Here is a 23,300-nt window from a genome sequence, read left to right on the forward strand (position 1 = left end):
AGTTGCCTTCGTCATAGTAGGATTTGCTGGTCTCTGCTAGCCAGCCTGGAGCTGTAAGGAGGTTCTGTCTAGCTAACTTGGACTGCGGGAGCAGATCCAGAGTGACACATTGACAAGTAAAGATAGCAAAGATCTTTGCTTTGCCAGGATCATTATCAGCAGATTGCCACAGATTTGTAAAATCAGAGAGCCAAGCTGTCCCACCTGAAATAACAAGAGGCTGGTGTACCTTCCTCAGTGACCTCATGCCTGCAGGGCTGAATAAAGGTTTACCATGCCCTTTAATACAAGCATGAGAATGGAACTGGCAAAACTAACAGACTCGACAACAGACTCGTGAGGTTTTCTGAGAAGCTGTAGAATTCTGCATTGATCTCCAGCATCTGTTCTGGTTTGCAGACAGCACAGTATGCGGAGGCAGGGGCTATCTGCTGGGAAGCACTGTGCTATTAAATTAATCCAAAGTCTCATTAAGTCAGTGATTAACTGCAGGACTTTGTACTGAAAATGCATTTCAGTTTCCTAACTTACTATTCCACTTACAGCAAACTAACTAGATTTTTCAGCCGTACTGTATAAAAAAATCTTTAACACGATGAAGGAAGTTTCTGAAAATGTTTTCTTTTTTCCTTTACTAGGTCCCCCCCGAGTTAGATTTGGTCAAAGCTAAACGACAAGACTACGAGCCTGAAATAGAGAAAGCAAGATACAATAGCTGTTTGGAAAGACAGAACGCAGGAGGGAGACAACATTGTGAGATGGCATCTAATTGTGTGCCTGGTCAGGCAGAGGCTGCTGCAGTGACAGTAGACCCGAAACAGCTAAATAATTCCAGGTGAGACCACCATTATAAACTGATTTTGTAAGCTCTATGGGAAGTTACTGCACTGTTTAAAACACTCGGACAGCCCAATTTGGAAGATGCTATAAAATGCTGGTTTAGTGGGATTTTTTTTTTCCTTGCTGTTATTTCTTTATGCATCTTTTTCTTCATAAAATGTAGTTGCTGAAATCCTGTTTAACACTGTGCTTCCCTGGGGGGAGGGACAGAAATACAGACTCTTCAGCTATTGAGTGTGATGCCACTTACCAGCGGAAATTGCGACAAAAGCAGCTACAGCAACAGTTCCGGGAACAGATGGAGAAAAAGCATCAGGTTCCAGTAGTTTCTCCCAGCAGCAAACAGGGTAAGACTCAGCATTAAATATGGACAGTTTTAACAATAGCTGCTGGCAGGCACATGCTGCCTTCTCTAATGGAGCCTGACCAGTTCCACTTGCTTTTGTAGAGTACTATCAACACACCTTTGAGGCCAAAGGAAGGAGGATTAGCATACTCCCCCACCCTCTCGTGTTCTTAAAGTGGCAGGAACATCAACCCTAAAACTGCATCTTTAAACTACAACTTTCCAACCACCCTAAGGCGTCATGCAGCACAGCAGCTGTTGATGGTACCATTAACATGCTGCACCTGAGCTGAGGCTGCAGTACTTCACTGAGGTGGCTGCAGGGAAATAGATATTGCATTAGCTACTAATAGGTTGCTCTTTACTCATGGGGAAGTCTGGTCAGCTGTATGGTAAGCAGGAACTTGGGGGTTGGGTAAACAGGCTAAAAACCATTCTGAAGTAGTGCGGTTGCTCTTCTCAGACATCATCAGGTAGAGAATCTTACCATTCCACATACTGCTACCAGATGGAACCAGCTCTTAGAAAAAAGAGGGTACCTGATGGCAGCTGCTGCTTATCATGTAACACTCTGGCTCTATTAAAAGGAGCAAAAGGATTCTTCTGTATTTATTTCTAATATTAATCTCTTCTTGTGTTACCTCCATCCAGCAACTCCCAATCCTCCTGTAAAGCACAGCACTCCAGCAGCAGTACAACAGGAACTAGAAGTAGAAGAGGAGTTCTTTGCAGGTCAGCCAAAAAGCAATGAGTAATAGAGCACTAAATCATTAGTATTTAAATCAACAGTGTAACGGTAAGTTCTGAAGAGGATGGTGTCCTGGGTTCAGCTACAGCAGTCATTTTTTCTCCTTCTTAGTAGCTGGTGCAGGGCTGTGTTTTTTGACTTTCAGCCTGGTAACAACGCTGATAACACCGATGTTTTTAGTTGTTGCTCAGTAATGTTTACTCTGACCAAGGACTTTCTCAGTCTCATGCTCTGCCAGGGAGGAGGGGAAGCCAGGAGGAAGCAGAGGCAGGACACCTGACCCAAACTGGCCAAAGGGCTATTCCATACCACAGCACGTCATGCCCAGTATAGAAACTGGGGGGAGTTACCCGGAAGGCCCAGATCGCTGCTCGGGTCGGGCTGGGTATCGGTCGGCGGGTGGTGAGCGGTTGTGTCCTCTCCCCTTGTTATTCCTCTTATTATTATTATTGGTAGCAGTAGTGGTTTTTATTATACCTTAGTTACTGGAGAGCTGTTATCTCAACCCATGGGAGTTATATTCCTCCAGTTCTCCTCCCCATCCCTCCAGGAGAGGGAATAAGTGGGGGAGTGAGAGACCAGCTGTCATGGTTCTGAGTTGCCGGCTGGGCTTAAACCATGACAGATGGAATGACAGAAGTGTGAGTATGAGTCTCATCTTAACAATATAACTTTAGCTTGAGTGGCAGGGAAATTGTGTCCATCACCATGAGGGGTTTCACACTTATGCTTTTCAGTTATACTATTGGGTAAACCCTTTTCCTTAAGTGATAGTGCACAGAAACACAGCGTTTGTAGTGGGATGGGGTAGGGGGTGTCTTGTCTTAACATAACTCTGGCTATTCGGGTCACACACCATGGTGCCTGGACATTGCTGAAGTCCAGAGCACCATCCCCTGCTGTGCACTGCCATGGAAGATACTTTATAGTTTAAGTTCAATAGTTACCAGCACTTGTAGGAAAAGAGTTGGGCTGGTCCTGGAGTTCCTGTCATTGTACACTGCTGTTGTCTTTGGTTTGATCAGCTTTTCATTCCTTCTAGATGATCCTGAACTTTGGGACATTTCCTTGGAGACCATTGATCTTAAGATAATGGGTCACAAAATGGCAGACCCATCAGCCGGGCACCAAACTCCTGAAACACTCCGTGGTTGTCATCAAATGACTGCTCGTAACAGGACACCCCGCAGAATGAACTACTACAAAGCTTCTAGGCTTGCACAGCTGCAGCCGTCTGCTGCCATCATGAGCAGCAACCAGCATACTTCAGGTATGTGTTACCAAAGCGTGACTGAGTTCTGCCTTCACAGTGGCTCTCAGCTTTGAAAGCAGTGCTGGAGTGGGAGAAACATTTCTCTCTTCTTGGACCTGGCTGTAGATGCTGCAGTAGTGGGCTAGGAGAACTATCTGTTTCTTCCATCTAACTGTCCTGTCAAGGAAGAGCTAGAAAAAGAATTGAGGTGCACTTCTAGAAGCAAAAAAAGCTTTAAGAAACTTCTATTTCTCACTATCTCCCTTTTGGCAGAGTGCAGCCCTCTCAGGAGAAGTCAAAACCAGAAGAGGAGGAGGCTAGAACCCACATAGGACGTGTGGTGGTATCCTTACTTTTACCTCCATGCTGGATTCCATCTGAAGACTGCAACTGGCTGTCCAAATTATGTGAGGAAGTCTAACGCCTTGGTGGATTTTCCTGTATGTTACAGTGAAGCAACACAGAAGAGCTTAACACAGCCAGCAGGAACTTAATGTACTTTTAGGTTATTACATGTTTCAGATGCCTTTTCTATAAACAAGCAATTATTCGTGCTTCTGCGGCACTGGACTTGTGGCTGTCGAACAGCCGATGTGACACACGATTTGCCTGAAATGGTAACAGAATTGATCTTTCAAATGAGAGGCAATTCACGGCTTCATTCTCCCCAGGGCTGCCTTTCAGCACAGAGCAAAGAGATGTTCACTAATATGGGGAGAGGGTGGGTTGTGGTCAGACAAAGCCTTGGTGCTGTGGTTGCCCCTTCGGAGGGGCTGAGGGCGTGAAGCTGTGGCAGCAGAGTCAGAGCGTGGTCGGTGCCCTTCCTCAGCTTGTTCCTCAGCTGTGTGTGACTCCTGTGCAGCAGCACATCCAGCTGTGCCTGCACAACCGGGCAGCACAGGGGCAGGAACATGCTGGGACTGCTGCCAAAGTTGCACGTAGCATCTCAGACAGTGTTTGCTTGGAGCCTGTGTAAGATGAATGGGAGCAGCACTTCTGATTTTAAATAAGCTTTCAACCCTCTTCAATATAAAAATAAAGGTGAAATTTGAAAAACAAACCACACTTTGTGGCTCTTTGTGCCTCTGCACCCTTCAAACCATCACAACTTAATTCCTGTTTAATTGCTGAAATTAGCTCAAAGAAGCTAACACGTGCTGACTAGTTACAAGTAGGAAGCAAAAGTGCCTGTACAGCCTTGTGTTTCCTTTTAGGTGGGCAAGCAGAAAAAGAACATCCAGTGGGTTTTAAATGTTACAGCCACACCACAGCCGTTCCTGCCAGTAAGAAGGTCAAAGGAAACATTTTTAAAGCAGTGTTTGAAAAATACACCAGTGCCCATTTTGAGGCGCTGGTTCCACTACCTGTGCTCTTCCTCTGGCAGTGACGTGGTTCAGCTACAGCTCCTGCTGCCCCGGCAAGAACCAGGCACCACCTGAGGGTTGGAGCTTGTACCTGCACCAGCAGCACTCCTGGTGGGTGGTGCTTCCCCATGGGGACACTGGCACTGCAGCACCCACCTGCAGCGCTGGAGACAAGGAGGATGATTAGATATTAGGAAGTTCTTCACTGTGAGGGTGCTGAGGCCCTGGCACAGGTTGCCCAGAGAAGCTGTGGCTGCCCCATCCCTGGCAGTGTTCAAGGCCAGGTTGGACACAGGGGCTTGGAGCAACCCGGTCTAGTGGAAGGTGTCCCTGCCCGTGGCAGGGGGTTGGAACTAAGGTCTGTAAGATCTTTCCAGCTGAAACCATGCTATGATTGACTCCAGTACAGAAAGATAGGTCAAATTATAATTAACTATAATAGATTACATCTCAAAGCTTCACATTCCACTGTAGTTGTCACTCTGACTCAATGCTGCCTTCAGAACAGCTCAGGGAAGAAATACATGCCTCATGTCTGAATGAGGTTTCCATGCTCACCGTGGAAATCACGTACCTGGTGGGAAGGGACTGTGCAGACATTCAGAAATACTGTGTTTAAAGCAACTTGAAACTTGTACAACGAAAAAGTTAAAAGTCTCATAAATGCAGCTTTCAGCTTCCACGGGAAGAGCGCCAACATAGCCATGCCTGTAAGCGAGGTCACCAGTGAGCCTCTTGGGATTGGTCCCTTTTGAAAGGGCACTCAAACTTCCACTCGGAGCTTTTTGTTTTCCTTTAAGGCCTTGCACAGCATGACTCATAACAGAAGCTGTTCTTAAAATGGAAAGAAATGCAGCAGCGTTTAGAAATGCCAGATAATTCCAGCAAGTCTACTGTTGGAGAACAACTGTGAAGTACTTCTGCTCTTCTAGTCTACCAGGACAGTTGCAAATTTGGGTATGGAATTCCTGTTACGAGCCACACTAAGAGGTTTCTTCTCCCCAGCACTGCTGGCCTGCACCCCTGCTCCCTTCCACCCCAGAGAGGAGGGTGAGGGACCCAAGAGGACCCTTCTGTGCCAGGCAGGGTGCAGCACACACTGCTCCAGGTTCACTGCCAAAAGGACACAGAGCACCTCAGCTCACAGGGCTCCACCTGCACTTGGAACAGGGAGAGCCGCCAAGTTCTTCACAGTCGTAGCTGAGTGTGTTCCTCTCTCTCTGGTAACTGCTCCAGTCTCAACCATAAAAGCAATCATAGTGCTTGTATGTTACCCATCACCTCTTACACGATCTTTCACGGCTCTTCCCATCCAGAAGATCCATTCTATGAACTATTCTTTACTGCACCTTGCTTCAGTGTGTTCTATTAAAGGGCAAAGGCTCTTTACCGATCGCCGCTTTTGAGAAGCAAAGGATCTCATTAAAACAGGTTTCTTGTACTTTCCTGTCATCAACTGATAAATTGGGTCACAATTACCAGGAAGAGGGTGGAGAGGTGGGGACCTGCTGTTCAACAAGGAAACCCACAGCTCAACCAGAGCAGGTTTGGTTTATTCGAATGACTCCAACATTCTACATAGGTACCAAGTGGCAACACAAAGCACAACCGTGTGAGAAGAGCAGTGCTGGGGTTCAGTGCAAGACACACAACTAACTACGGCCAGGGGAGCCCAAAGTTTCAGTTAATTTTATTTTTTTATTTTTTTTTACAGTGTACATTGTTAAATAATGTAAAGAAAACGCTTGTAATTCAGAAACAGATTTTATGTGGAAAAAAGATACTCAAAGTGTAATATTAAACAAAATAATTTAACAGTTCAGTAGCATTAGTTTATTCCTCTAGACTTCAGTTATTCATCCACAGGAGGGCAGGGAGAGGGGGAATCAATGGTAAATAAAACCAGTTCTTGCATAACATTAAGTGAAAAAACGACCTCAAACTTATTAGATCAAAATTAAATAACCATGTGCTGCATCCAGCCAGTCGGTTCCCCTGGCATGAACATGGCCCTTGTTTCATCCCTGCCTCAGGTCTGCCACTGCTCCCGTTTCCAGAGCTCACCTCACCCCTCACACTGCGCGTCTTCCGGAGACCCCTCTGCATCCACTCTGAGGGCAGAGCAGAGGTTCCCGATCTGCCTCAGCCACTGGGACACCCCCTTTCTGCCCCTTCCCCAAGCACCCACCTCGAGCCTCCTCACTCCTGTAGCTCTGCTCTGCACTTCAAATAACAACCCACCCTGGGCCTAAGGAACTGGAGCTCACCCCGCTTGCTTTCACCCTCAGCCTGTACCCAGCCCCATGGCCAAACCTGCTGTAAAACAAGAGACAGGAAAGGGACAGAGCTTGAGCATTTCTCTGTAAAGATGAAAGAGCGAGAACATCTGCAGACAGCAGATTCCCTGTTAGGGCTCCAGGGGGAAACAGCGCTTCAGGAAGGAAACAAAACAGGCAAGTAACATCTCCATGACGCACCAGCTTCCAGGATACTGGTGAGCTACTCCCAAGTACCAGGAAGCAGTACCCTCATCCTCCACAGCTTTCTGCAGCACTACAGGAATACTGGCTGGTATTATTTTTACTTTGAAGAGGAAACCAGTATTTGTTTCTTTAAACATGAAAGGGAGACTGACCAAAGCAGAAGGTACAGTACAGTTCCTAAGAGGTGACAGAGAGTGACAGTCCTGGTACCAGCTTGAAATTGGATAAGAGTGAACAGAATCGTGAATCCTCCAGTACAGACAGAGGAAATTTCTTGACGCCGGCTGTTTCAAGTACATCCATTGCCGGCAATGGACGTTGCACCAGGACATTCCTGGTTTACATGGATTTTACCAAAAATAAAATAAAAGAAAAAAAAAATAAAAGAAGAAAAAGAAAAGGTAAGCAAAGCAATCCCAGCAGACAGGCCCACGCCAGCAAGCAATGGCACCTCTCCCTCGAGTCACATCCTGACCAAACACCTTCACCACTTTGCCGGTGGAGTCTAACTGCATCTCCAGTTGGGCCTCTCCCAAAGACACACGTTCTCCCCATCCTCTCTCTAGTTTCCGATCCAGACCTCCTGCCTCCGCAGTCAATATTGGTGAGTCTTGCCTTAGCTTCACCCACACCCCTCCGTCCCCACCACACCAGCCACCTCAGACCTGAGGACAAGTTCCCCAACGCATGGAACACCATTCCAGCCCGCGGCCTCCATGACTTCCCCCTCCAAACACCTACTCTAAACAGTAACGGTATCACTAAAGAAGCTCTTAGGTACAAATGGTCCGTCCTTCTCTGAGCCTGCCCTGGTCCGCCTGGGGGTCTGCTGGGAAGATGACGCTAACTGCAGAAGCAATAGAAGTCCAAGGCACTAAAATATCCAGCAAGCATACTGGGAGAACAGACAAGTATTCAAGTACATTAATTTATACAATTTTACATTCACATTTATTTATCTAATACAATGAAAATACAAAGGAAAAAGTTAAAGTGTCTCCAATAAGTATAAGGATATAGCTAGCTTTTTTTCCCATTTTTTTCTTTTTAACTTTTTTAACCCTCTATATTCCACTCATTTTTAAACTACTGTTGTCCAACAACATTTATATATCACAGTGTTTCCACATCAAAACTGATGGTAAGTACATGTCCGCAGGGAACTTTTAATAATTCTTTTAAACAATTTAAATTGCTCTAATGCTGCAGTCAAAGCTGTTAATATCTTACTTAAAGCAGTAATGACCTATCAAGCATGGGCTGCACTGCAAGTCCATTCCTGTGCCCCACCATTTCGGAGCCAGATACAATTGACTGGGGAGAGGGAGAGGAGGGGGATTTGGACAGCTTTTCTCTTGGTCTTGGTTCTTCAGGGAGAGATGAGAAGCGTGCTAAAGCCTCATGCTAGGATTCAGCTCTCCCACCTCGACACGTGTGGATTCAGCCTCAAACCAGAGAAAAATTACACAGCAAGACTGCATGAACTGACCCCGTGACTTTTCTTCACAACTCGTGATCCCAACAAGAGCAGAACCCCTCAGTCAAAAGCACTGTCCCATCATAAGGATGCTTATCATCCTCCTCCCCCTTCAAGGTGTGTGGGGAAACTCCCTTTACAGAGAGTTGACAGCAATGGTTGGAAAAGAGAAATTTATTCCCAGTCTGGCAAGCTACCAGTTCATTGCAGCACTAGGAGTTGATACAGGGCCCCATCTCCCTCCCCATGTCCTGTCCCGAGGTCTAGCCAGCAGGGTCTCCGCGCGTGGCTAAGTGGTCCGCAGGTTGGAGCCTGGAGGGTTGCTGATGGATTTTTGCAAGTTGCTGATGTTGAAGCTCTGCAGAGATGTGGCACCAACGGGCTGGAACTGACCAAGCGGGGGCTGTGCTGGACCACTCGTCCCACTCCACGGAGCGGCGAAAGACGCTGCTGGGTAACCGTACTGCTGCGGAGGGCACATCGCCTTTGTGAAGGGACCTATAGAGGTAGCTGATGCTGCAGAGATGGGCGTAGCACCCAGGGAGGATGTCATAGAGATACAGAGCTGACCTGGTGCCGAGAATTTTCTTGCCATTCCAGGGCCCTGGAAAAAAACCCAACCCCCAGGAAAAGTTAACAACTGTGCTTAAAAATCATAGGGTCTCCCTCGCTCCGCAAGCCATTCCCAATGGATGTTTAGCGGAACCCCATGGCTCTCCTCTTTGGTTATCCCCCTCCCTCTCACAGCAGGTGATACAATCCTGCACAAAGATGGAGCTGACAGCTTTCTAGAACAGCTGTCCAAGCTCCACAGCAAGCCGTGTCCGATACCCCAATGAAGCAGCACTGACACAGTTCCTTACCCTAAACACCCCCAGATTACGCCTTACCTCATAGTTGCTATGCCCTTTGCCAACTTTCTTGCCAGAGAGGTTCATGGCATCTCGGGCCCAGTTATCTACCAGCTTGTGCAGGTCATCTGTGAAAGTCCCTTTCCGGCTTGAGGCAATAGCAGTAGGCTGAGGCTGAGGCGCTTGGCTGTTCACCGTAGCCCCGACTGTATTAGTGCTGCTGGTCCCTACAAGTACAGAAAACAGGGAATCAAAACTTAGGATAAAGCTCATCTATCTCTAAGTAAATTTAACAACTGTGGTAATGGCACATCAATAGAGAGCCAGTTAAAATGCCATGCAGGTTAATTCTAAATTTCAATCCCAGGACACACTGAAGTGGGAACTACAGGACTCCTACAGGCATTTTCCCAGATTAAGAGTATTCCATAGATAAGTTTACTTCTCAAGACGTGCTGCAAGTAGTCATCTTAAGAGGGGAATAATAGCAGCCTACAGGCGTTTGTAGAGGAAAAAGGAGATTAGATTTCACTGAATGACAAGTAGAGCCACATCATTCTCACATCCTGCACCTTTTAATTAGCAGCAACCACTACTGGCACGGGTCAATTCCACCTTGGAGGCCAATGCTGGATGCCGAATAAGGAGCAGTACAATCAGCATCGTCAGCTGCTCTGTAGCAAATTATCTCCACTTTGTAAAATGAAGACAAAAATTCACCCAGATTACATAAAAAAGCCACAGTGAGAAACAGCAACTGTTGTTTCCAATAGCTGCCATACTTGTGTTCTTGAGGATAACCAGATGGGATTGTCTTCATCCACCAAAGAGCCAGGATCAGCAGGCAAAGTCTGCACTGCATTAAATTTTGCTTTTTGCCTCTAAAAGCATTTTTTTGTCATTATGTTCAGATTTCCTATGTCAGAAGAACAAGCAGTTCAGATGCAAACAACTAACAGAGCTGAAAGAAGGCAGAAATGAGAGTAGTTCCTCAGACATGTTTTGACAAGTTTTTCTATTTGCTGGGTTGATTGTAAGAACACAAAAAAAACCCCTTCACAAATACCAGGTTTCAGTTCTGCTAGAAAGCTTGCTGAACATTTCCCTGCAGGAAAAAAAGTCTAGCAGCTTTGTCTTGGACAGCCTCACTATCCTCCTCACACTTACAAACAAGCTACGGCACTTGAGAATTTAGGTTTTCTAACAGCAGGCTTCATAACAGCTATCGAAGAAATTGTGTGTTACTGAGTTCCCAGCAGTATGGAAAAGTATCTTCATGTTCAGATGTGGAAGCGATGGTTAACCACTAGGGCAGACTTTTTCTGAAGGGCATGATAAAGGCAGAATGAATCTGGATTTTTCAAATCCATTTTCTACAAAACCGAACATCATCATCAGTATCTGGCCACAGCAGTGCTAAACCCAGCACTCCTTGCAAGCACAGCATCCTCACCTACTTGGTTCTCCAAGTTCCTCAAACATTTCTACCTGCTCACTCTGAAGACTGTAACTGGGAAATCCAAGGAAACCTGAGCTTATGGCACACATTTCTGAAGAAAGCCAATTAAAAGTGGAGCATCAAAAATGCCAGCAGTGAAAATCATCTCTCTATTGCAAAGGCTGAATGACACAGTCACTGTCTCTTGTCTGACAGCTACTTCATCTGTTCCACTTCCCCTGGCTATCAGCCACATTCCTTGCAACCACTGTATCAAAGAAAGAACTGGCTCCAAACCCCTGCAGGAATGTTTCATATTGAGGAGTGAATTAGGAAGGTGACGTACTTACTATGCAGGACAAATAAGCAAAGTGTTACTGCCTCTAGTAGTGCTGAGGAGGGAAGGATACGTAACCCTCTCACCAGTTCCAGCTCAGGCATGGAAGTGGCTCCCGGTCTGGGTGCCCACAGGAGGGGGCAGCAGTTGTTACAGGCAGGCAAATGCATGCAACAGCACACACGAAAGGGAAAGAAAAGAAAAAGGTTCCCTAACCAGGGTGTGCAGCTGCAGCACAGATGAAGAGTAACAGGAACACACGGTAAGGTGGCAAGGGAAATCTACAGCAAAATAACAAGAACCTTAAGCATGTATCATGTGGAAAGGGCTCAAAATATCGTTACTTAAGAAAAGCAATGATGTGAAAGGTGAAATTAAAGACAAATGATGCAAAAGCAAGGAAGTGGTACTCAAGGGGAGCTGCCAAAACCAGTAACAATCACATTCCACTGTGAGGGTTCATGCAGGGATTGACACACTTGCTCCCATCCTCTTCATGATGGCCAGTATCTGCTTTTGGTATTTCACATTTCCACTTCAATCAACCAGGACACTGGATCCTGGGCCCGTGCTGGAGGGCTTCCTTAGGCCTCAGAAGGGAGAGAATATACTACAGCGAAGGGAGAAGTATATACTACAGTGCATTCAGCTGAAGATACGAAAGATCATTTAGGAAAGTTTAAGTGTTTTGAAAGGACTAGATTCGTTCAGGGGGTAAGGGTGAGAGGTTGTGAGAGCTTTGTCTCCAAAAGCCACTTCGTTAGGGAGCTCCTATTTTGGGTCACTGACAGACCAGCCAAGGCTATTACAGGTTTGCTGTACAATCGCTAAAGCTCTCATCTAATGTCAATTTAAAAAATGACTTCTCAGGAATTTTACATTTTAGCTCTGATGTAGTCACTGCCTGCAGAAACTGCCATCCAGAAGAGTCTGAAAAGGAAGTGCTTCAACTTGTAGCATTCAATGGAAACAACCCCCCACATTCCTGCCCGGTCACAGCAGCCGTCCCCAGTTCTGCTCTGACATGAAGGATCTGAAGTGAAACAGGCCTGCCTCTCTCTCTCTCCAGCTCGCTACCATTAATGCCTTCATTCTGCCCTTTTATTTTTACCCCACATAAACCAGCAGCCAAAAGACACCTTTACAACAATCTTGAGTGACATGAGCATACACAGGCTTTTCCCAACATCTCCTGCTTTGGGAGACACGCTGGAGATCGCCGATGGCTTACTCTTACTCTTTTCAAATGTTGAAGGACTGTCTGCAATTGGATCCATCACTGAGGTAGCAAACCCCATCAGATCTGCAAACAAACCAGCTGCTCAACGGTACAAGTCTAGCACATTACAGTGAGCAACTGACCCCGATGCTCACTTCGCTCTCATTAAGCGATGAGCAGAGTTCCACAGTGAAGGTGAGGTTCTGCCTTGCCTCCACTTGTCTATGAGAGTAATAGCCAGACTATTCAGTATACTGACGACGGAGTAGACATTAGAGGGCATAACATAGACAGACACATGCTGTGCTGGAGACAGAGTCAGGGAGGTAAGGCTTCAGTGACCAGAAAAAGCTGATGAATAGCTTTACAATCAGAATCGGAGATAACAGAAATAAGATAATTACTACAGAGCTGGTTGCAAGGACAGACTTTTTTCACCATCTTCCCTGAAGCACAAAGAGAGAGTAATTTGTTAAAGATAAGAGAAACAGTGAGAAATGTTAAGTATCAGGAAACAGTACAAAAAGCTTGGTGAGAAACAGAGGGGACAGCACAGCAGGGCTCCTGGAGTCACTACTGGGACATTCGAGGAAAAACCCAAAGACTGATCCGTTTAATCAGTTGTGCTTTCAGAAAGAGAAGAGGCCCAGCCAGCCTCCTACGTTTATTCTTCCCAAACTGTAGTGAGAAAAGCAACTACATCTTCCACGTTTGCCAGGATGTAGGAAGCATTTTACAACTATCAAAATCCGACCAGTTTACAACATCAGAAACATTTATTTGAAAGGTCAAGCACTTTTAGTTTGCCACCTTATGTTCTCAGATCTGTGGAATGGTCCAGGCATTCCCTGCCAAGCTGTACCACTCTGTTTCTCCAGCTGCACAATTAAAAGCATCAATTACTGCACTGTTTCCTCCACACTGCTGATTCTAACCCAGCATCTTCTCCAGTTGTCACTCTCCACAACAGTCTGCATTAGCGTTTCAAGGACAAGACTCCGGGAAGCAAGCAACCTGCAGTGAGCTGAGTGCCAGGCCAAGCTGCACCATGCCAAGCGTTACCTGCTTTTACAGGACAGCTACAACACACTTCTCGAAAGGAATCCATTTCCCTTAGCACCAGTCCCACAAACAAGAGATACACATGCCAAAGTGCTCTTACAGGCAGATGATGGTTGATTTGCAGCAAGCCAAGGCCTTACAAGTAAATGATACTCTCATATATTCAGTTCATTGTCAATTTTAGAAACAGAATGGCTGCTTTTTATATTCCCTACCCCAAAAAAGAACAGGCCAGACTTATGATGATTTTTTAAAGTTAGCTTTGGTAAGAATTTAACTTCTTCCAAGAAAGGAACCATAAAACTTTAGATTGCAGATGTCAGTGCACACCTGCACATTAACATACCCAGCCACTCGGTTTGAGAAATTAAATACTATTAGTACTTATATCCCCAAATCCAATGGAGTGGGATAGAGGTATCATTGCAAAACTGAACAGCCAGGAAAAATTCCCACTCCCTCTGCCTGGGTCCCTTTCTGAGGATGGAGCTGGTTGCATTGCAGCTGTCTCTGCAGAAGGCCAGGTCCAGTTCCTGCACATGATACCGGCTCAGCTGTGCTACTGCTAACTGTAGCCAGACAGATGCTACAGATGCACGGTACTGTCATGCAGTGCAGCGACTGGAACTCTCTTTACAGCACTTAAAGCTTTCTCATATCGAGTCTTTCCAGAGGGTGGGAAATAAATGTCAGACATTTAAAGGGTCCAGCCTGCAGAAGCAGCATGGGAGGTGTTGCAGCACTGCCAGTAAAAAGCATCACATCAGCAGCCTCAGCTCAAGCGCATCATTACTTGAATCACGTCAGAAGTTTGAGGCTCTCTTGTAAGTTTGGCCTAAGGTAAGTACAAATGAAAGGATTTTGAGAAGAGCTGCAAGGTAACTTGTGAGGGTTAACAGGATGTCCAAACATGTCTGTTTACTGCTATTTTTTCCTCATTTAGTGTATCTCCAATTTACAGTAAAAGCTTCTAAACCTAGGCCCACTAGTAGGTTGGGTAAGGATCTTTTTGAGTCTGCCTGAAAATATTCTCTAAGTATTTAAAAAACCCTCAACACTTTAATCTTTAGCAATCCACCTGCTAATGAACATAAGAAGTCAGTATTGACTGCCTACAGGTGGCATCAATGCTCTGCAATGTAATCAGCACTAGTGCTGAGCACATGCAAAACCACATCCAACTTGCACTGCAAGCACACTACTGGAGGAAGTCAACATATTTCCTGCACCAGTTACAGCAGTGCCCAACAAAGGAATATGCCCAACAAAGGAATAATTTGGAAAACAAATCTTCCTCACTGTTCCACTAGAAGGACTACCCCCCCTCCAAGTCTTATGTCAGCTAACATACGCTGAAGCATAATTCTTAAGGCAGGCCAAAAGAAATGCCTGTGCACCCACAACTTGCTAACTCTGCCTAGTTTCTGGCACTTCACTGAGCTGTCCTAAAAGTTTCCACCAAATGGAAATAAATACTTGTTATTATGTATTTAACAACAGAGAATATCTAACATGAGAACCCAAACTTCTAAAGGTGTGCAAAGAGCAGCTCAGCTGAGCCATGGGATGGGCGGGAATACAAGGTGGCAGGTAAGAATGGGCTGCATGAAACAGATCCAAGCAGCAGGAAAAAAACCAAACAAACAAGAAGACAAAACAAAAAAACAGACAAGGAAGGAGTAAAGGTGTTACACACAAAGAGCCAAGCAGGGCGTACTCAGAAATCGGGTCCTCCTGCCACCAGGCTTGAACGTCACTCTCTCAGATGCACAGTTAAACTTCGCACAGCCTGTGAGAAAACAAAAACGGGAAGAACAGAGAAAGGAGAGGAGAAGAGACAGAACACCACTACAAGATGTTAGCAACTCGAGGTTGAAAGGGTGAAATGCATTAACATGACACACAAGAATAAGCCTCAAACTGGGGACCAAAGAGTATGTAGACAATATACGGAGTGAAGAGACTCCCTCTAATACCTCCAGACACGAGGCCAAATCTGCTGTGTTACTCTCCAGGACATAACCCAACAATAAGGTTGCAATCTACAGGAAAGCCAAATCCTGGCAAAAGTATCCAACTCTAAAGCAGTACTGCGCAACTCTAGATACAAGGAGATGATTCATGTAGCTCTGAAATACTTGAAACAGTTCATTAAAAAAAAAAACAAAAACACCTCTACAGAAAACTCTTCCGAAAAGTCTGTTTCCATTTTCTGCCTGTACTTCTCCAATTTCAGCAAAAACACATTAGAATTGATATATTCAGGCAGTCTGTGGCAAAGCTTTTCAAAAGGTGTTCAAGGAAAAAAGAAAACCTGGAACAGCTAAGTTCAGAGAAGTAAAGGAATCAAGCTGTCATCCCCTTAATGACTGGCAAACAAAAAAGCCCTCCCTACCAAATTAATCAAAGCTGCAACTGAGAAATTATTTGATAACATAGTAAGCAATCCATGAGTAACTTCAATAAATTAACAACTTATTACTCCTATCATTCCACCCTCCTACACTAACTCTTCCTTCCAGGATAACTGTTAAACTCACAATCGCAGACCATGAGCCTTTTTACCTTTTGTTGTTAAAAATTCCACTGACAGAAACAGCCAAAGCAATTTGGCAGTCTAAAAGGGCTCTGAGGCTTCAGAAATTTCCTACCACTTCAATTATCTGTAAACATCAACATTGCTCTGTCCCTTACTTGGTCTCACTTAGCATTTCCAACCCCCATTACCATCTGTCTCCTCATCCTTTCAGCCAATGCCTTTCCCCCAGGTCAGCAGAACATTGCTCGCCACCACCACACTGCACTCTTGTATTGGTGCTTTCATTACAGCAGGCAGGGCCATGCACTATGTATTTGGAACTTCAACCACCTCACACTTCACCTACATGAGCAGGCAGAAATCTAGTTGCAAACCCCCCCCACCCTTATCAGCCTCCATGCATAGGTTGGGGGCTATCAATCTAATTTACCTGAAGTATTAAAAATCAAGTGGCATCAAATTGGTCATTTGTTCACCAGTAACAAAGGTGCAAGACTCAACACTAATTCCATTCAAAGTCTTACCTTGGCCTGGTGCCGAAAGGCTTGGTACCGAAAGGGCACCGTCACTGGTAAAGGCAGAGTAGAGATTTTCACTAGAAGGTGAAGGTTTGAGGGGCTGTAACAAATGGTTCTGCCCGGTCTCTGGCACACTACCAGGAGGATGAAGAGTCTGCTGTGGGGGCAAGACCGATGGTGCACTTTGAGCTGACAGATTGCCTAGAAAAAGGAGGAGGAAGGCAAAAAGTAGTTCAACATTTCAGTTTCTCCACATCGTTTTCAAAGCTTCTATCATTGTTCCCCAGGGACAAGAGTAAAAACAGAGGAAAGTCTGACTGGAACATTTACTAATGGAAAAACACGGTTATCATCATCTGGTCAAGCATGACAATCCAGGCAAGAGAGGGGAGGGGAGGGGGAGGGAACTGCTCCAGTTTCTGAGAAAGCATTAAGACTAGAAAAATTCTCATTTATTAAGTTTTAAGGCAACTCCGTGCTAGCTCACTGTCACAGGCTCACACACAGCTCCCATATCATATAACAAAACCAAAGTGAGCAGCCAGGCGACCTGGATACAGAAACTGCAGCATGACGTGGAATTACCAAAGTGAACGTGCACGGGGCAGTAACAAATACTCCTGGTGACAGCATGGCCCTCCAACATTGCTCGCTCAGTGCTGCAGGGTTTGACAGACATCTACAATTACCCAGCAAGCATCTGATAACCCATGTAATTTGAACAGGAAACAGAACTATTTTTCTGGGTTCTGCTTATTATAAAAATGGTTTTAGTAAGAAAGGAAGCCTTGACAATTGAAACTGTTTCTCAGCTTGTAAGTACAAAGAAAACCTGCAACTCCATTAAGTAAAAAAAAAAAAAAAATCACTGCTTTAACATCCATCAACTGTGGCCAAGTTTCTGAAGTGTAAGGACACTAGTAATACTGTGCTTAAGTGCTACTAAGGTACTGAAAAAAATCAACCAAATCACGACTTTAAAACTGCTCTTACAGAACAGCATCTTTCAGCAGATTACAAAAGCCACAAGCAAGACTGCCAAAGAGCAAAAGCAATTGCAAAAATGATCGAGTAGTCCAGGTAGTGGAGGAACTGGGTCACACCTCACACACACACACCCCCACCCCAAGACAGACAAGATGGAGACACAGACGTAGATCTAGGAATGAAAGATGGTACCTTGTCTGTTTTATCTACTCAAAAAATTGAAGTAAGTCTCACCTGAGAGCTGAGGGCTCTTATTTCCCTGTGAGCTGCTACGACTGGACTTGCTGCCTTTTCCTTTAGTAGGTCTTCTCCTCCTTCCTGAAAGTGGTGCAGCTGGAGGAATAATTACTGCAGGTGGGGCCTTTCCCAATTTCATGTATAGCGACTCAATCTCCTGCTTCTGGCGACTCTGCAGCTCCTGGATCTCTTTAAGGTGCCTAACAAGTTACAGAAGAGTATGACCTACCCAAAATTCTATGTATATACACGCATGCATAGAACCCCTGCCCTCCAGTCAAGCCTTACGAGCTTCTTCGGTCAAACTCTCATTAAGGATGGAGGAAATAAATCTTTACCAAAAATAACCACTGAACACACAGGGTGGAGACACTTGCCATTTTCTGCTGTGCTCTAACCTTGGCTAGAATTCCAGCACAAAGTTCCCGATGCTGTAATCACAGAACCAGGATAAATGGAAGTACAAAACCCCCACACACCTATGCTGTAGAAGATCAAATGATTCGGCACTTAAGTGCTACAAGAATAGCTAGATTACTCATTTTCTGAGACATATGGCCTTGGAGACATCCACATTTGTATCTGCCTTAAGGGTTTTTTTCAGACCAGTTGCATACACAAGGTTTAAAATCACCAGCTGCCCTAAAAAAAGTTTGACTTTCAGTATAAATAAATCAGTAGGTCACACTGCTCGACTTCTCAATTTTTTTTCTAAGCCAACAAGGCTCCTTCAAGAAAAGGAGAATGACTGGAAATGCCAGAAACGCCCATCAGAAATACAGAGTCGTGTGTCATTTTCAAATGAAACACACACTATTCACCACTAACTACTAAACTTCAGTGATATGCAAAACCTCCACATATCTGCACTCTTATCCACAGTGCAGCAATAAATCTGAACACATGCAACAAGGTCACAGGTTAAAAAATTAAGCACAGCGAACACACACCTTTTTTGTCGTAATTGTGTACTACTACTTTCCTACTAAAAAAATCTTACTTCCCACTGACAATGGGTCCTGACACTTATCAAAGGTTGAGTCTTTTAAAGAAGTTTACTTTTGTTCTTTGTGAAAAGTAGAATACAGATGAAATTCACATTAATCCTGTTATACATGTATTTCAGACATGACCACACAAGGAAAAAAAGCCTTACTTCTCCCGTAACCGACGGAGTTCCAATTTCAAGTCTTCATCTTCAATATCTGATTCATTGTCACTGCTCATGTAGGAAGAGTTGAATGAGTTGCTAAGGCTCTGAACCGGGAGGCTGATCTTCGACCCCAGGGGCTGAAGGGAGTCTGGGCTCCCCGAGCCATCATCCAAATCCTTAGCCATCCCGCTTAAGAAGGCGGCCTCTGGTTCAGAGGACGGACCATTCATGTGGGGGGACTGCCGCAAGTCCAAGTCTGTCTTCGGAGCTGCAGCTGAAGACGCAACTTGTTCCAAGCCCACAGAGAGAGGAAGAGTCATTGGCTCTTTCTCTGCACAGCTGACCTCATCCTGAGTCTTTGACACTGAAAAGCGCCCAACTTGATCCGTTGTTGTTGTTACCTGAAAGCGCCCGACCTTAGTAGGCTGACCAACATCTACTGGTAATTGCAGCACAGGAACTGTCTGAGGAATGCTATCTACCACATCCAAGGAAGAGTCAACAACAGCCTCGCTTTTCCGACTGCCAGCCTGCTTTACCAGTGTACTCTCTGGGCTACTGCCAGAAAGAGATGAAGAATCGGTGGAGGTTGTTTCAAATGGCACCGGTTTAGTTTCAGGTTTGTCACCCTCTTTTAGCACATCATCCACTGCCACAGACACCTAGAATAGAAATACAATCATGCAGACTTTCTTAGTTCTTCCTTAACATGATGTTTTTGTTTAGCTTAATAGTAAGATGCATCTGAGAGGGGAAAATAACTCATTTCCTCGGTATGCCACAAAGCAAGCTACTGCTTCCCTCCAAGTAACACAGTGCCACACAAAACAGCACTTCTAAGCAAACTGGAGGATTAATTCCAAGAAACACAGCAGATTCAGAGGGGACTTCCTTCAAAAACAGGACATACTACAGTGAACACGCCAGCACTGTTAGCCAAAAAGCAGCCAGCACTAAGACCAAGGCCAACTGCTAGACAGCTAAAAAGTCTGACATGGTAAAATGCTGTATTCACAATTCTAGACCTACATGATGGAGTGCAACCTCTACCCTGAATGCAAACAGCACCTGCACAAAGCACTGCATTCACAAGCTCAACATAGACATTTTTCTCCCCACAGAAAAATCCACCATGAGGCCCACTTTGCTGGAGCTATGCAGGAACTACTCAAAGATCCTGTATCAACAACCAAATGAGTTTAACATCTCCTACCTGAAACCGTCCCATCTTAAGAACACCGGCTCCTGCTGTGGTAGCCATAGCACTGCTCTCTCCACCACATGATGCTGAAGGTAAGGAAAAGGAGAATGGGATTTTGAAGAAAATGAGCAACCAATTATTTGAACTCCAACCATTTCTTTTTATCTACTTCAAACTCATCTATCAATTAACTCCTAAGAGGACTTTGCATGCATGCAACGTGACCTCTTTTTAGAGCTTACCATACAGAGTATCAAGACATGCTGTTAAAATGAAATATTTTTCTATCAAGATTCCCTGCACAGTATGCTTGCTTAAAGTGCACTTACAGATAGCAGCAAAAAAAAAAAAACCATACACACTGATTTCTAACACGGATGTGAAACAGCCAAAGAATAAAAAGCTTGTTTTAATTCAATACCCACACTGAGTACCTAAATTTCACAAATGCTGGAGATAATTTATTAATAGGAAAGTGGCAAGTTGAAGAAATGCTACAAACCACATTTACTCAAAGCACTCTGTCTGAAGCTTTCAGAGCTGGATTCTTAGGTGTCAACTCCTAATCCTGTTGCTGTATACACTGGCAGTGTAAGGTTACAAAGCTGAGAAATAACATTCTATTTTAAGTAAGTTCTATCGGACAGCTTGCTGTGTTTATTAAGGAAGGTTTGTTTACTTTTACTTTTTAAACTTCAGCAGGCAAAACCCAACTCCTCTTCGACCAAACAAATGAGTTCTACAATATAGTTCACTACCAACACACCAAAATGACAATATATTATTTTCCTGCTGCTTTTATTAGCTTTTAAAGGTTTGCCATTGAACTTCAGAGGCAATAACGTTTACTAGATAGGTAATAATTTTAATACCACACGAACTGTTTCTTTTTAAAGGAAGATTTTAAAAACTAAAACTATTAGGGGAATACTGACATGAAAGATAGTAGTTTAACCTTCATTTCTCTATTTAAATAGAAAGGAAACACTTTTAGATTAGGAAGAAGTACCCTACAGATAGAACACAGCACAATGACACAAAATGAGAAGTCTTAATGTTGTTGTCAGGAACATTACACAAGAATGTAAAAGGAATAGAACGGATTTGAATAGAAAACTATTCCTTCAAATCCTGAAGCTGTACCTAATCAGCATGCTGTAGATTCTTTGCAAGTCTCAATTTAGCATTTTGGACAGCTTTAAATCCTAAATGAGTTACTGTAATATACATACATCGTTCCCTCTCCTGACCTACAGTGGAAAATTTCAGTCTTGTTACTGAAAGCTAAAATGAACCTTAAGGAATTGCCACCATATGACTTACTAAAAAAGGCTATATGCTTCCAAGTTGTTAGTCTGTTCAATTTTAGATCATATCTGCATGCTGACAACGCATCTGAAATAATCAAGGCAGTCTTACCATCCTTCAGAGACTCTGCTGCTGTGGACACCAGCCCGGTAACCGTTGTAGACACTACTGAGGGCACAGACTACAGGTTCAAGGGGGAAAACAAAGTCAGTTAAAAGAATCAGCAGTTTGTTTGAATGCCAACAAATCCACCATATAATATATTACATAATCTTTACTCCCACCAGTGTCAAAGTATGACCCACAAGATGAATGCAAGAGTTATTAACCTCCAAAACAAGCAACATGAACAAGAGATTTGGCTCGCCTTACAACGCCAAGGCTGTCAGCAGAGCATCCCTTTTTGCTCTGCGGAAGTCATACGTAACTAGCCACTTGGAGATCACAATGTCAATCACTATCTGCATTTGATATCAAATGTTATTATTATTGTCTTTTAAAATTTCAGATCCACACTTGAAACATCTCTCCCAGTTTAAGACCAACATATCACAATACTGCTCTTATTCTGCTCTTCCCCTTACTCTTTAGTTGCTTCCCCTTCTAGTTTGGTGACATTAATGGTATCACCACAAAAGGTAGATTAAGAACTAATACCAAAACCAGCCTCAGGAAATATGTAATCTATTGCAACATAGAGATTTTTTCCAATTTCTGTTGACTCAGTCCCACCAACTGGAAGATGACTCTTCATTTTTACTTTTAAAAGTGTAAAAACTGGTCTAGTGATGTTAAAGGCAGTGACTGAAGAGCACAACACCAAAGTTTTTCAAGACTACTGAACTGCCAACATTGCAAACATACACAGGCAGGAGCAGATGTCACTGGAACAGTCTCTGGACTAAGGGTTCTTCTCAGCTTAGCATCCAGATCTTCCAGTGGCTGTTGGGACTGAGAAAGGAAAGAGTAAATAGCTGTCCCAGTGCAGGAGAAATACATCACATTTGAGAAACAGCCATATTTAATACTAAAATTTAAAGCAGTCAATACAGCTTCCATATTTCTAACATATTGCTTTCCTACATGTTTACCCTTAGCCTGTAGAGCACAGTAAGATCTGAAGCAATTTAAGTAACCTATCAGGTAAAAACACACCCCCACCCCCCCAAAAAAAAAAACCCCAAGAAGCAGCATTAAGTGGAACTTGTGTCGTTCCTGAAGTTAGCATGTAGCCTGCATTCCCACTCTTAAGAACTGAGCAAAGATGCTGCAAGCCTCCAAGCTCTATGCTTTTATGGTATCGTGGATTATCTAAAACCCTGAAGTCAGTCAATTAGGAAATAAGAATATAGAAAAATTATAAAAAGATGCCTGTAATTTCAAAAGCAAGCATGGACAGAGCAAGACTGAGGATAACAGTCACACACACTGAAAAAAAATAGTAATAATTAAAAAAAGACACACCACTTACAAGTTCCCTCAAAGAAGTTATCTGGATGGATTGACTTGAAGAGGAAGAAGGGAGAGAGTCAGAATCTCTCTTAAGTATGCTTATTACTTAGATTTCAGCTGTGAGTTGGCATCCAAGATCTATTTCAAACTTGGACAACTGAATTGGGGAGGGGAAGAGAAAATAAAATACCTAAAATATCTTAAATACAATACTTTGGAGTGAATCCGAACTTTTCTTAATTAGGGCCATACCCATAAGGCACCTATGGAAGAAGAAAGTGTTGGTAGATAGCACCAAGTTCCAGTTCTGACCTTACAGGGTAGAAATTTTCATCTAAACTCCAGCATCATTAATCCTTCCAAGTATTTTGTATTACAAAGCTAGAACTGAAGCTGAGGTCACAGCAACATAAAAACATAAGACACAAAGATGCAGACCTCTATAATGCTTAGCAGATAAGTGAGCTACCTTAATTCAATATACTCTA

General features: G+C 44.0%; 2 protein-coding genes across 2 annotated transcripts in view; one reads left to right on the plus strand and one right to left on the minus strand.

Moving 5' to 3' along the window:
• RAD52 (RAD52 homolog (S. cerevisiae)) overlaps positions 1 to 3,518 on the plus strand; it is a 9,872-nt gene extending 6,354 nt beyond the window's left edge. The window contains exons 7-11 of the mRNA XM_010009351.1: positions 639 to 835; positions 1,051 to 1,187; positions 1,838 to 1,918; positions 2,977 to 3,204; positions 3,460 to 3,518. Of these exons, the coding sequence (XP_010007653.1) occupies positions 639 to 835; positions 1,051 to 1,187; positions 1,838 to 1,918; positions 2,977 to 3,204; positions 3,460 to 3,518 (702 nt within the window). The remainder of the gene's footprint in view (positions 1 to 638; positions 836 to 1,050; positions 1,188 to 1,837; positions 1,919 to 2,976; positions 3,205 to 3,459) is intronic.
• A 4,296-nt stretch (positions 3,519 to 7,814) lies between these two features.
• WNK1 (WNK lysine deficient protein kinase 1) overlaps positions 7,815 to 23,300 on the minus strand; it is a gene marked incomplete at its 5' end in the record, with an annotated part of 44,546 nt that continues 29,060 nt past the window's right edge. The window contains 11 exons of the mRNA XM_010009352.1: positions 7,815 to 9,114; positions 9,401 to 9,588; positions 12,760 to 12,801; positions 15,135 to 15,206; positions 16,481 to 16,675; positions 17,696 to 17,898; positions 18,855 to 19,513; positions 20,065 to 20,138; positions 20,698 to 20,703; positions 21,472 to 21,541; positions 22,225 to 22,311. Of these exons, the coding sequence (XP_010007654.1) occupies positions 8,800 to 9,114; positions 9,401 to 9,588; positions 12,760 to 12,801; positions 15,135 to 15,206; positions 16,481 to 16,675; positions 17,696 to 17,898; positions 18,855 to 19,513; positions 20,065 to 20,138; positions 20,698 to 20,703; positions 21,472 to 21,541; positions 22,225 to 22,311 (1,911 nt within the window). The remainder of the gene's footprint in view (positions 9,115 to 9,400; positions 9,589 to 12,759; positions 12,802 to 15,134; positions 15,207 to 16,480; positions 16,676 to 17,695; positions 17,899 to 18,854; positions 19,514 to 20,064; positions 20,139 to 20,697; positions 20,704 to 21,471; positions 21,542 to 22,224; positions 22,312 to 23,300) is intronic.

Source organism: Nestor notabilis, unplaced genomic scaffold (genome assembly GCF_000696875.1).
Source record: "Nestor notabilis isolate BGI_N333 unplaced genomic scaffold, ASM69687v1 scaffold2722, whole genome shotgun sequence".
In the NCBI taxonomy this organism is placed as follows: Eukaryota; Metazoa; Chordata; class Aves; order Psittaciformes; family Psittacidae; genus Nestor; species Nestor notabilis.